The sequence below is a fragment of the Lupinus angustifolius genome, chromosome LG13 (genome assembly GCF_001865875.1).
Source record: "Lupinus angustifolius cultivar Tanjil chromosome LG13, LupAngTanjil_v1.0, whole genome shotgun sequence".
Taxonomy (NCBI): Eukaryota; Viridiplantae; Streptophyta; class Magnoliopsida; order Fabales; family Fabaceae; genus Lupinus; species Lupinus angustifolius.
The window spans coordinates 3,203,835-3,217,993 of NC_032021.1; the positions used below are offsets into that span (position 1 = coordinate 3,203,835).

The 14,159-nt window shown below is 31.4% G+C and overlaps 3 protein-coding genes across 3 annotated transcripts; all 3 read left to right on the top strand.

The window, feature by feature from the left end:
• LOC109325476 (uncharacterized protein At5g41620-like) lies at positions 614-3,864 on the top strand. Its single transcript, XM_019557875.1, has 3 exons — positions 614-1,469; positions 1,566-1,688; positions 2,337-3,864. The coding sequence occupies exons 1-3, from the start codon at positions 1,173-1,175 to the stop codon at positions 3,642-3,644; spliced, it is 1,728 nt and encodes a 575-aa protein (XP_019413420.1). The 5' UTR covers positions 614-1,172; the 3' UTR covers positions 3,645-3,864.
• On the top strand, positions 10,591-10,926 carry LOC109363505. The gene has a single exon (XM_019609768.1). The coding sequence runs from the start codon at positions 10,591-10,593 to the stop codon at positions 10,924-10,926; it is 336 nt and encodes a 111-aa protein (XP_019465313.1).
• On the top strand, positions 12,196-13,974 carry LOC109325479. The gene is made up of 3 exons (XM_019557879.1): positions 12,196-12,620; positions 13,328-13,519; positions 13,618-13,974. The coding sequence occupies exons 1-3, from the start codon at positions 12,390-12,392 to the stop codon at positions 13,771-13,773; spliced, it is 579 nt and encodes a 192-aa protein (XP_019413424.1). The 5' UTR covers positions 12,196-12,389; the 3' UTR covers positions 13,774-13,974.

The window sequence follows — 14,159 nt, forward strand, 5'->3', positions numbered from 1 at the left end:
TGCTAATTACTAATTACACTAACCATCTTTCTATCATATATAAAAAAGATTGGGATCGGTCCAATTATTAGACTTTGTTTATAACTTGAAGGAGTAATGGCTCCGCTAGAGACAGAGAACATTGTAGGTGAGATAAGTTAAGTGCAATAAATTATAGGAAATGAACTAATCAATAGTGAACAATACAAAGAATGAAGACATTAAACTCATCAATACAAATATGAATATTACCTTGTAGGATCAAATCTTACACTTTGTGTCACTTCATGTATTATGGATTTATGATTGGTCAGAAAAATATTTAATAATTAAATTTTAACTGAAATATATTTTTCTGACCAATCATACATATCAATAAAACATGGAGTAACACAAAGTGTGAAACAACAAATGTATATTCAACTTACATATGTCTTCTTATTTAGAATTATATGATATTCTCATCCAATTAAAAATTAATATATTATTTAAAAAAATTATAAAAACATAAATTAATATTTTTATATCTGATTTATTAGGCATACATGTTATCTTTGTTTATTTGATTGAATGCAATTATCCCTCACGTGACGTCCACGTCATCTCTTCTCTTATTTTGAAGGTTTTTTTCTTCTCACAACTAACCAAATGACACTTTTTCTTTCCCTCTCACGAGATTTCTTAAGGCCAACACAACTCAAGTTAAAGCTTCCATTTTTTGACATGTTCCATTTCTTAGCTCCTCAAATCATTAACCCCCTTAGAATGAAAAGTTGTAACAAGCAGTATTAGTAGAGAAAAGAAATAAAGAAGATATTTCATGACCCACTTTGCTAAATCCAAAGCATAATATTTCCATTCCCATAATAAAAAAACCTTGATTATGCTGATCACAACTTGAACTGGCACATACCAACTTTGTGAAACTAAATAACTTCCCTTATCCCATGTCCAAATCCTCATGTGAATCACAAAAGTCCAGCACACATTTTTTCCCATCACTATGCCCTTGTGTCAGATTCAGACAAACAACCTCAATCTCAACGAAGTTCAGGTTCTTAAACAGAACCACAACAAGATAAGGAAACGAGGCTGTTCCTCCTCATCTTCCATAAGAAGAAGATATTGTTTCAAAACTGTTACTATAACAGTAGTAATATACTGACATTTGTCGATAAAAAAAAAAACTATCTATGTGGAAGACTAGGACAACTTCTCCTTCTATGACCACTCAACAACCTTTGCATTCTTCTGTTTCTGGGGTACCCTTCAAGGATAAGGAAGTTTCTGTTTCAGCTAGAAAACTTGCTGCTACACTGTGGGAAAGCAATGATTTACCTCCTTCAAGGGCCAAGAAGGACTTTGAACTTGACCAAACGAGAAGGTGTAAGGAAACTATGATCAGAAGCAAAGAAAAGGTTGTGAGTATGTCTAGATCGGGTTTGTTTCGGCCACACATGTCAGATCCATCACACAGTCCTATTTCTGAGGTGAAATTCATGTCAAAGTATTACTTTTTAGTCTTATTGGTTCATTGGGTCGTACATAAAGGTTTTTGCTTATTGTTTTTGAATTTGATTGTGCAGAGAATGAAAGGGTTTGAAGGTGATATCTGCAAAAGAAGAGTGTCAGCTTTATCTCATGAACATCACTCAGTAGATTACCATTTGAATGGTTTTGGTGCTCATAGCAGTGCCTGTTTAATAGAGGTACAGTGTGTATAGTAATTTAACAAACAAATTAGAAAGTGTGTATGCATACCGGTCATTATATTCCTTTTCATAATGTCTATGATAATGCATTTATGTAAAACCCTCCATTTTTTTGGGTGGTGGTTTATTTAATGAATGAACAAGAAGATGGACAATGACAGAGTTTGGCTGAGATTTTTTAAATTTTTATTTGGACTCTGCCTCAAAAGAATAATGTTGCACATGCTTACACATACATCACTCCAAATCACAAAATTATTTCATTGTTTGCTTATAAATAGTTCCACCTTATATAGAATAAATAATGTCTTATACACATTATTAAGAAACACTTCACAGCAGGGGCATGTGTTAGAATCTGACAATACCTATGTAGAAAATGAGGTAAAAGACCAACTATAAATTATCCATATGTGAAGTAACAAATGAGACCTTATACCTCTTAAGAAATTGCTATTCTTATCTATTAGTTTAAGATGAAACTGTTATTATGCACTCTGAAAAATTAACATCAGGCCATAACATATAGGGGTCTTAGTAGTTAATTCAAAATTTCATTGCACATAAGTATTGCTTAATCTGTTTCTAATCCTGTTGCTGGGATGAATGCAACTGAACTATATATGTTGAAAACTTGAAATGCAGGAGGCAGAAGCTCAGCAAAGAAACAAGAAGAACCGTTTGAAGGAAGCTAGAGGTGGCCTATCTACATCGAAGAAGCTTCTAAAGGTGTTAAATCAAGTATGCCTTAGAGAGCATCAGTCATCAAGTATGTCCCTCATTTTCGCTTTGGGTAGTGAGCTTGATCAAGTCTGCCACCAAATTGATCAACTCATCAAAGAACAGCACTCGAGCCAGAATGATATCGAGCATGTCGTGAAGCATTTTGCAGTAGAAAAGGCTACTTGGAAGAGAAGAGAGCGAGAAAAGATTCACGATGCCATAAAAAATGTAGCGGAAGAGCTTGAGGTGGAGAAGAAGTTAAGAAGGCAAACTGAATGGTTGAATAAGAAGATTGCCAAAGAGATGGCTAATGTAAAAGCTTCTCATTTAAAAGCGTCCAAAGAGCTAGAAAGGGAAAAGCGTGCAAAAGAGATTATGGAGCAAATTTGTGATGAACTAGCCAGAGATATTGGTGAAGACAAAGCACATGCAAAGGAACTGAAAATGGAGTCGGCTAAAGTTCGAGAAGAAGTCGAAAAGGAGAGGGAGATGCTTCAGCTAGCAGATGTTTTACACGAGGAGAGAGTCCAGATGAAGCTTTCAGAGGCTAAATATCAATTTGAGGAGAAAAATGATGTCCTAGAGAAGGTGAGAAATGAGCTTGAGGCTTATATGATAGCTAAAGAAAATAGGGATGTTTCACCAGATTTCAAGAGAATAAAGGATCTCGAGTCTTATTTCGATGAAATCAATGGAAGATTCCAAATTGCAGAGGAAGATGATGATATGGATGCTGGAGATGGCATGGGGCATGAAGGAGATGACTCGGATGACGCCAGTGATCTTCATTCCATTGAATTAAAACCGGGTGATGACAGTTGCGGCCACAAGTGGAGCTTTGCTCATCAAAATGTTGCTCAACATGACTCGAAAAGAGTTTCAGTTGACAAAGAAAGTATAGGGAGGAAATCTTTGTCTGAGATAATTCAGTGGCGAAGTATTTGCTTCAACAAGGGAACAACAAGTTGTGGGAAGAATGGTATAGGTATAACTATTCAGGAAAATTCTGATCATTTTGATCCGGAAAGGTCAGCCGAATTTTTCTCGCGAGCTCAGATACAAGATGCTGATAATGATGAAACTGAGAGCTACAGCTCTATTATGGGTCCTCAAGACTATATGTCATGTGCAAATCCTGTTCAGAGAAATGATCAAGCATTAACATTGCAGTATCCTGGTGGAGAATCCGGGGAAAATGCTCGTGTCTTCGAGTGTGACAATTTGAAGTAAGAAGCTAGAAAATCTGAAGTTAAGAGTTTTGATAGTTAGTTTCATAGTTAGCTTGTGCTATTTCTGTTCCAAAATGTAAATACTTTCGTTCCAGAGGCTTATCATTGGTATGTGTTATGTGTTATGTGTTAAGTGTTAACTGTTAACTGTTAAAGCTATAACCATTAAAATGTAAATGCTGAATATAATTGCATACTACAATTTTTTACTAGCTACTTCTGGCATTTTATGTGTGACTTACAGCATCTTTGTTTATAGTTTGAAATCTATGGTATAAGTTATTTCCCAATTCTGTTTCAAACATGGATTGAAATCGAAAATCATGTCCCAGCTTCGAAGACAACCAAGATTCTAAGACTAACCATATTTTGGCAAAAATGTTATTTACTAATGAAACTCAGTTCACACACTTTATGATGGAATCCCTTTTCCAACGACATATATTATGTATTGCACAAACTAACCAACTACCCTATACATATCCTGATTAACAACATTTCCTATCATTCTAAGCTCAAGGGTGCATAAAATATAATCCAAACATGTGGTAAGTCTTCCTATTTGAATCTTGAATTATTTTTAATCTTAAATACCTAGCATATAACTAGTTGATGGTACACTTGATCTTGAGTATGAATATTCAATTCCAAACAATGCTTAGCTACCTGTAAAAGCATTTACATCTTGGGAAAGAAAGACTGAGCACCAGTGGTGGATGTAATATAAGATTAATTGAGTAACAAAAAAATATATATGTTTATTTAAAATTTTCAAAATAATATTTCAATTTTAAATAATAATAATTAACAATTAAAGATGTTAAAGAAAAATATACATTAATTTAAAGTGCTGCTCTTCGTTAAGGACTTCAACTCATCGTTGATTAAATTAAAGATAAAATTTCCAATTATTTATTTTACAATATAAATCATCATGTTGTCTACAAGAAATTCATCTTCTATTTTACTACATAGTTTTATTTTAATTTATTGTCTTCATTGCTGAAAATGATATTCTTTTAGTAGCTAAACCATAATAGTTAAGATTAGACAATAATTTGATCAAACAAATAATATATATTTACTTTTCCCGTATCATCATTGTTCAAATTAATTCAGAGATGGTTGAGAGTTTTTATTTTTTCAAAAAATGAATGGCTAACAACATCAATAATGAAATGTTGAAATAAACATATCAAGTAATTCGCCTCTTACTCGCATTGAAATTCATATGGTAGAATTTTTGCACAAAACATACCTATGTTATCAATATTAAATGTTTTATAAAAATCTATAGAATCTTAATATTTTTGCTGCAAATTTGACAAAGATAATATTTATCCTATAATATATTTTATAAGCATAAAATCATTATGAAATTAAACAAAGTAATAATATTATAAGCTATATTAACATCTACATATATAAAAAAAACTTTATTTAATATCTATAATTTTTAGAAAGATTATACATTTTATAATTTAAAAAAATATATAAAACATTTTAAAAAAATTGAAATAAAAAATTTAGGGGCAGTTGCCCCCACCTGTCTCCAACAAAACAGCCCCTGCTGAGCACACACTTAATCTTTACTTTATACATACTTGTAAGTTCAACTATTTCTCCTTCAGTAAACTTGACTTTTAGTCTTTAAATTCTATGTGCCAAAGGCTTAGGAGTCCGGTAATTGAAGGTGAAAAATTAGTTACTAGGAAATAGACTAAACTCCCTTAGCACAAGTATTTTAGACCACAAATCCATCATAATAAAAAAGAAAAAGCATTTACACCCATCACAAGACTAAGAAGGTGAGTTACAAGTTGGGCTCCTATTCAATACTAGATTTAGATTATGACGTGATATTTAATTTTTTTAAGGTTTTTTAATTAAATAAATAAAAATCTATAAAATTACCTCATCCACATATTTCAGTATTAGAAAGTCCAGTACAAAGTTCATTTCGTTACAAATACTGTATATTAGCTGCAATGCAACCAATTACGTGGATAGTGTAGTCAAACTACACTATCACACATTTGACATATATTTTAAAATATTTATGGAAGTAGTGTATTTTTTAGAGAACTCGTGAATGAGATCCACGACTTTAGAAAAGTCGTGGACCAGGAATGGAACCACCAAGCTACAAAGTATTTTTATTACTAATATATAATGGAAATTGTGTTTAGGGTATACGACTTCTAAAAAAAGAGAAGTCGTGGATGGGAAACACGACTTCCATGTAGGAGAGAGAATGTGTCAGGGAAGTCACATTCCTGGTCCACGACTTCCTCAAAGTCGTGTATCTCATCCACGAGTTCCTTAAAAACTACACTACTTCCATAATAAATATTTTGAAACATATAGTAGTAGTATAGTTTGACTACACTATACACTTAACTTTTCCCCATCAAAGGCTTTTCTGAACATTTTATCATTTTTGGATAAGTTTGATACAGAGACTAAGGACTTATTTTCTTGAAGTTACAATTTTGCTTCCTAAAATATGCCAAGAATAGCACATATGAGTTTCCCGAAGGCATTTTAACAAGTTAATCTAAACAAATACATGCAGGCGGTTCCACCTAGTAGTACTAATGTTTGTTTGAAACTAAACAAGACCAAAAGGCCAGTACTTTGTTCAATTAGGTACACCCAATTAAGCTTAAAGCTGAGATACAACAACTTTCAACATACAAGGATGGCAGAGAAGGCTAAAAACCATGCACAAATCCAGAACTTCAGGCCTTGAATAGTGTCCGACCAAGTCAAAATCAAAATCAGCTCTTGCTATTTCTCCAGCATCAGTGAAAACATTTTCAGCCTTCAGAGTGCAATATTCAACATAAAAAAAATAGTTCACCACTACACTTTGATGTTATATACATATATATATATATATATATATATTATTGATATATTGAAGTTTTATGAGTTACGTCCGAGGGTCATGACAGACCTCAAAGCCCTATGACACATAAGGAGTTACCTAAAGCCTTAGTTTGGAAGGACAAGGACATAAATAAAGAACAACTTCAACATGGTAAATGGACAACCATGAAAGTTCTATCATTCTGAGAAGGAAGAACTAATGGTACTTAATTTCTTTTATCAACAAGACGTTGATCTAGTGGTGTAAGATCCACTAGATCTACAAGATCAAGAATGCAATTTATGAGAGCGATATACTTATTGGAAGAGGTAGTCATAAACTCTGAAAGGAATTACCTAAGAAAGTGAGCGATACTCTCAATAATACCCCAAAAATGGTACTTGGTTTCAATGAGATTTAGAAATGTTTTTAAGATTATATAATCATTTTATAGGATCAAAGAGTGTTTTTATTAAAAGACTAAATGAAACAAAATAGAAACCACTCTTAGAGGCTCATTATCCATATTATTTCAGACCTCTCACTCATCATAAACCCTAAACCCTAAACAACCCTAAATATCTTTACAAATAAGATTTCAAGCATTGGGTAGCGGTTTAAAAATATCCAACAACACAACACTATCACATCTGAAAATGAAACTCTAGTATATGTGCCCATTAGATTAAACAAATTAATGTACATATGTACATAAATCTTAAACTTGCAGTGACATAGATGGATGTGTATAACTGTATATAGTTGGTCTCCAACTGAAATGTATCTACATTATTAGCTAAATATTATTATTGTGACGGAGGTTTTGGCCAACAACAACATATATATTATTATGTGCATTGATCTATGATCTATCACCAACTCTCTTCAATGATACTTACCTTCAAAAGCAGCAGTTATGGTTGATGGGTTTATGATAATGCATGCATGGTGTTCCACGGGCTATGAAAAATTCTTAATTATTGGTTTATTATTATGGAGGTAGATAAAGAAATTGAGAGGCCTCAAATTGTAACTCGCTATTGGTTATCATCAATTAATATACATACATATAAGGATGGTAAAAATATTATAGTATATCACTTATGAGGGTAGATATATAAAGTCATATTCAATCAGATCTTTCTTTATCTTGGGTAGGTAAAGAAAGTGAGATGCCTAATCAATTATGATAATGACAAAAACAAATTTAATTATTTGGGCAGTTGGAGAATACTCTTTTTAAATTGTAAAAAATTAAAATTATATATGTAGTAATTTTCTTTTGCTACAAAAAAAGTTTTAGAGCTAAGTTTTATGGTTTTGGATATTCAAGATCTTAAGATTGATTAAAATACTTATAAAATTATTTATCAATTAGGCTATGATGAAATTCGAATTTCTCCCTTATGAAACATAAATTAAATTCTTGCCAACTCTACTAATGGATTTTGATAGAATATATGCAAATCTTTAAGCCATGTTTCAGTAATTTTTAAGTAGGAGTTTATGACACATTAAAAAACACCTGATTAGTTTTACACTTGCACAATGAAGTTAATGAAACCAATATTGTTTGAGATAAGGCAAATGCTAAGGCATTGGTTAAGTAGCTATAAGTAATAGTGATGAATACTACTAAAATTAATATTTGTTCTGGCAAATTTCTTAAATACTACGATAATCAATCTTAGATATTACTGATTTTAATTGGCATTTATTGTATCTTTATCAGTACCTAAGACCCTTGAAATAAGAAATGGTAGCTATATTAAATTAGAAATTAAATAATTGTAAGATGACAATGTGTAGCTTGTACGACTCTCTAAGTATAGAATTAATGGCAGACTATGACACCGTTGATTAGTCGTTCAACATCTCTGCTAGTTTTTTTCTGAATGCACTTGATATTGTCATATTTATTGCTAGTTTTTTTCTAAATGTATTGAATATTGTTACATTGATATTAAAGTGTGCTTTTAAGATTTATCAAAAAGATATTTGATCTCAACTGACGTAAAAATTAGTCTTAAAATACTCCTATTGTACAACTTCAATAAAAATGTCTAGTTATGAGCTTAGGTGATTTTGTTATGCACACGTTAGGTTAGCATCACTCAATAAATATGAAGGTGACATTCTCCATAGTAAAATATGAAAATAGTTAACTGATAGATTATTCTCACACCATGAACAAGTGTTATTTTCAGAAATTAAACATTATTTTTAGTCTAATATAATATTTAAAAATCCAATAGAAACTTTAGAATTTACATCGCTAGATCATTTATACTTGAGGAGAGATTTTAAATTATAGTTTTTTTGAAGATTCAATTCTATTAAATATTTGATGGAAAATTTTCTATCACTTAAAATAGTGAAGCGATCCTATCTAACTAAAGCAAAATTATCCTTTGTAGATGGAGGGTAAATATGATTTAGACCAACAAAATATATGAAAGTAGTTGTTTATATTATTTTCTATTTACAAACTTTTATTTTTTAATTATCCTTTGGCACAAGAGTCCTTTTATTTTTTTTGATCGGCAATTACTCCCTTTTTTGTTGATGATGAGATTCGAATCCACAACCTCAGACCACCTTATGACTCTCCTCTCTATTAAGAAAAAAAATTGACTATAAAAAATAATTTCAATTTATTTACGATTAAAAAATTTAATCACTTTTTAATTCTTATATAATAAACTTATATATACCAATAAAAATAAACCTAAACGAAAACAACATATCTTTAACAAAAATAATTTATTTTGGATGCCAAAATGGTACTTTTTTATTTTAGAGAAACATGCAATGTATATAAAGAATACAAAAAATATATCACAATTATAGATAAATATGTGTATCACATCAAATATAATGTCCAAAATTGATGTATAAATGTTGGGGGGAAATTATGACAAGGATTTTGCCCCATATACTTAAGAAAAGTGAGTAGTGTATATTTGGATGACCTTGCAATTTTAGCAATTAATGAAGAGGTAGATGCACATTAGCATCACATCACATCCCTAAACTACTTATTATTTATATCATAGAAATATTGTTACATGTTCTCACCCATTCAAAGTCTAGCTCCCCCACTTCCACACACAATTATGTTTGACATTTAAGTTCAATCAATCACCTCCCTTTGTATTGTTTTTCCTTTCTTCATTCGTATCCACTCAAATTCACTATATATATATATATATATATATATATGACCTTATTAGCTCAAAATGAAAAACACATATAAGTCCTACATATTTCAATTAGCTTCTGCTTCTGCTTAGTTTCTCTCAGCTAACCCAACTATTCCAGCAACTCACTAGGCACATCTAGCTATCTGAAACTTCTGAGAATTGTCTTCCCATTATTTCAAATAAGGTATCAATTTGTAAATTTAGAACCCCATTTGATTTACTTTAAATATCTTGTATTGTCAAAAAAATATCTTGGATTATCAGTAAGTTCTACATCTTCTATGCTATACATATACATGCTAATTTTGCGTAAGATCTAGAATTAGAGAAGTAGTGATTACTTGAAGTTTGTGCTATATAAGTTTATACTATTAGGTGAAAATATATAAATGATTTTATATGTCTATCACCCCGGAGCTATTTGATTGGTATGATAAAATGAAGTCACTAAACTTATTTATTTGGCAATTGGTCTATTTATTTATAAGAGTATAAGTGATAAGAATTGAAGTCTAAACTAAATCATACAGATTTTCACGCCATGAAATATATCTTCAAAAAGTTAAACTATTTGTTGAATCTTCAACTACATGTATAGTTTTATCAGTTATATTTATTAGATATGTGAATATGAAACCTAGACTCTAGGAGAAGAAATAACCATAGTATTGGAGATATAAGTTGTTATTGCGATACTTATATTGAAGAATAAAATTGTCATATTATTACTATATATCTAAAGAATAAAAATATTACATCTTTCTATTCTTTTATGTTATTTATGATGTAATTGCTCTCCCTAAAAATCCTAACTCCCTTCTCTCTCCCACACAGTGACCTTACTTTGTTTAGGTTCCTAATTTGGAAGAGAAATGAGTAAAAGAGCAAGGAGTCCAAGGTTGGAATTGAGGCTGAACTTATCCCCACCAAGGACACCAACTTCATCATCAATATCTGCTGATATATCATTATTGGATTTTTCAATATTATCATCACCAACACTAACAGTTTCTTCTCATTCATCAGAAGGTTCATCATGTGTGTCTTCTGAGGCTGAAGAAACAAGAGCCATGCTTCTCGTAGGTTGTCCTAGATGCCTCATGTATGTTATGTTATCTGAGGTTGATCCTAAATGCCCCAAATGCAAGAGTACTGTGTTGCTTGACTTCCTCAATAATGAAGAAAACAACAAGAAGACAAACAGATAATTAAGATATATATTCATGTGCACAACATTTATTCTATACATCAAGATTTGATGCATGTCTTTGCAATATTTGATTTCTATTTCCCTTTGTTAATTGATAAAAGCAGACTTTGCTTTATCCTATATTATTTTCAATTTGAGATATATGATCTAGGATGCATCATCTATTTATTATTCCTTTTATGGATTACATATATATAAAATTGAGTAAGGAATGATGATGATACATTTTGGATCATTGGTCTTGACTCACCAAATAATTCTCCACAATTTCTATGTTACTTTCATGTATAAAATTAGAAGAGTTTAAATTCGGGTTTTGCACTAAAAAATGATAATATTATCACATCACTTTTTAACCGCATCATTATTAATTTACACCTCCGAATCATTGATTATGTACGTATCTTGTTTCCAAAGCAAAGTTTTTTTAATTTTTATGAATGGTTATAATGTGTAATAAGGGAATGAATAAAAAATTAAGAATGTAAGATTTATACAACAATTAGTTTCACCTTTAAAAACTATATATATATATATATATATATATATATATAGTTTTTAAAGGTGAAACTAATTGTTGTATAAATCTTACATTCTTAATTTTTTATTCATTCCCTTATTACACATTATAACCATTCATAAAAATTAAAAAAACTTTGCTTTGGAAACAATCACATGTCACATAAAAATGTGCTATTCTATGTGTTATTATTTGTGATTGGTTGAAAAAATATATTAAGTTAAAAATTTAATAATTAATTTTTTTGACTAATCATAAGCAGTTACACATAAAAGAATATACTTTTGTAGGACAGAAGATGTTCATCTTAAACCAACAAGGCGCTGGTCTAATGATGTAAAGTCATGTTAGATACCCATAACGACCAAAAGGTCATTAATTCAATTCTTGAGGGTGATATTTATTAGGAGGAATAATCACATAACCCGAATACCATTAATAATTACAACAGAAAACAAAATATTTACGTTTTTCATTGTTGTCAGCCAGAGTTACAGGTGGCGAATCACTTTGAAGGTTCAGACTAGAAAAACATTTTTTGTGGCCATTAACAGTCATTTATTTATAGAAAAAAAATTGATAGATAAAAATAATGAAAATTTGAAGTGCACAGCCACAAATTGGATAAAGATGGCTGTTATTAATTTATGCCGCACATTCCCCGAACAGCATCATCTTATTGGGCTTACATAATTACCCAAGCCCAATGCAATGGTAAAAATGACTTTTCCATTATAACACGTGGACAAACAAGGTGACAAGAAATTACAAACTGATATTTTGTCCTATCATTATCGTTCACTATCTTCTTTCTTTCCTTGTTGGCTCAAATCACAACACACAAAACTCTCCAATCTTTTTCTGCTTTCTACTTTGATCATCAAACAACACATGCTCTAAGTGTTTGGTACAAAGATTCTGTAACTTGTGAGAGAACAACAATGATAGCATCTTCTCTACTTCCATCACCTTCTTTTTCTTCTTCACTGAGCAAAGGGACAATTAGATTCTACAATTATGCTTCATTTCACCAACATAAAACCCATGTAAAGGGATTCAAAGTGAGAGCTCTTAAAGAGAAAACAGAGGAAATAAAAGGCCCATCATCATCACAGTCATCTTCAGCTGACGAAGTTGCAAAGAAGTATGGCCTTGAAGCTGCTCTTTGGAAGGTACCCATTTATTTCTCTAATCTGTTTTGGTTTAATATGGAGTTTGTGGTTGCTAAAGTTTCCAACTTCATATATAAAATAAGGTTTTACAATTTTTCTTAGCTTAAATGCAAAGTGGGTATTGTTTTGTTGCTTACTCTGTTGAAAAAGAAGCACAATTTGGGTTCGGCTTTAGTCAAAGGAAACAGAAATCTTTGAAACCAACGTAGTGCTGAACAATTATGGAAAATTACTAGTTTTATTTGTGAAATGGAATTTGTGTAGTGTATCCTTGGTTTGCTCTGTCTCAATTCAAGTGTTAGCGTTTACTACAGAAGATGTGCCAGTTGATCAAACTGTTATTTTTGAAGTCTTAGGTTCATAACCGATTAAGCGTCTGCTTATGTGTTTATCTTAGGAGTGTGGATTTTCTTTCAATTTCTCCCCCTTAGCCTCCCTCCCTCCCAGTTTTTGGGAGCAAATGATATATTCTAGCAGCAAGGTTTCAAACTACGGTTGTTGTGCATGTCGCGTTTATCACAACTGCAGGAAGATTCAAATGCGACACAATTGCGGAGACTACCAAAATTACAATAACGTTGTCGCTTGTAGATGTGGAGTGCAATTTAAAATCTTTGTATCTCTTCAAGGAATGTTCAATAATGAATAAGCACCTATTTTTTATGTATTCTATTTAAATCTACAATAGAAATTATGGTATTATGCAGATTTTCAATTCAAAGGAGGAAGGGAATGATGGTTCTGAACAACAGAAATCAAAGGGTGATCAAGCCAAGGAATTGTTAGCAAAATATGGAGGAGCATACCTAGCCACCTCCATCACTCTGTCATTGATCTCTTTCGCTCTATGCTATGCGCTGATTAACGCTGGAGTTGATGTCCAAGCATTGCTACAGAAGGTGCAACACTTGAACAAAACCTAATTTAGATTTCAATCTAATTCAAAACAATAAATAATTGCCATGAACTTATACATTATACGTGTGTATTTTTTCAGGTAGGAATCACAACTAATGAGGCCAGTGAGAAAGTTGGTACATTTGCTTTGGCGTATGCTGCACACAAAGCTGCATCTCCTATTAGGTTTCCTCCAACAGTAGCTCTTACCCCAATTGTAGCTGGTTGGATTGGGAAAAAATCTGAGAAAGATTAAGTACCTTTAAACTTGTAGAGTATCTTCAAATACCCAAATATTTTATTGTAATATACTTCTTCAATCATATTTTCATCTCCATTGACAGATTTTGTTTGATAAGTGTAACAAGATGGTTTGATTGTGAGACCCATCATTTTTGTTCTTGTGCCTTATCAATTAAGTTTGTTTTAACATTTAAAACATCACCATATTCAAAGATCTATCAGATGTCACTATATTGTCTTGGGACTGAACTCAGGGCTTACTCAATAAGTAATCTATGTCCATATGTCATAGTCACTAACAATCACATAATGCACTTGGGTGATTGCATTGCCTTTTACTTGAATTGCTATAGCTCGCTAATCACTGTTATACAAACATCATGAAAGAGGAATATACGA

Bases quoted from the DNA above. Each gene is read 5' to 3' on its own strand.
- LOC109325479 (XM_019557879.1), top strand. From the start codon at position 12,390: ATGATAGCATCTTCTCTACTTCCATCACCTTCTTTTTCTTCTTCACTG. The intron at 12,621-13,327 runs GTACCCATTTAT...GGTATTATGCAG, and splicing joins TTGAAGCTGCTCTTTGGAAG to ATTTTCAATTCAAAGGAGGA. The intron at 13,520-13,617 runs GTGCAACACTTG...GTATTTTTTCAG, and splicing joins TCCAAGCATTGCTACAGAAG to GTAGGAATCACAACTAATGA.
- LOC109325476 (XM_019557875.1), top strand. From the start codon at position 1,173: ATGTGGAAGACTAGGACAACTTCTCCTTCTATGACCACTCAACAACCT. The intron at 1,470-1,565 runs GTGAAATTCATG...TTGATTGTGCAG, and splicing joins CACACAGTCCTATTTCTGAG to AGAATGAAAGGGTTTGAAGG. The intron at 1,689-2,336 runs GTACAGTGTGTA...CTTGAAATGCAG, and splicing joins GCAGTGCCTGTTTAATAGAG to GAGGCAGAAGCTCAGCAAAG.
- LOC109363505 (XM_019609768.1), top strand. From the start codon at position 10,591: ATGAGTAAAAGAGCAAGGAGTCCAAGGTTGGAATTGAGGCTGAACTTA.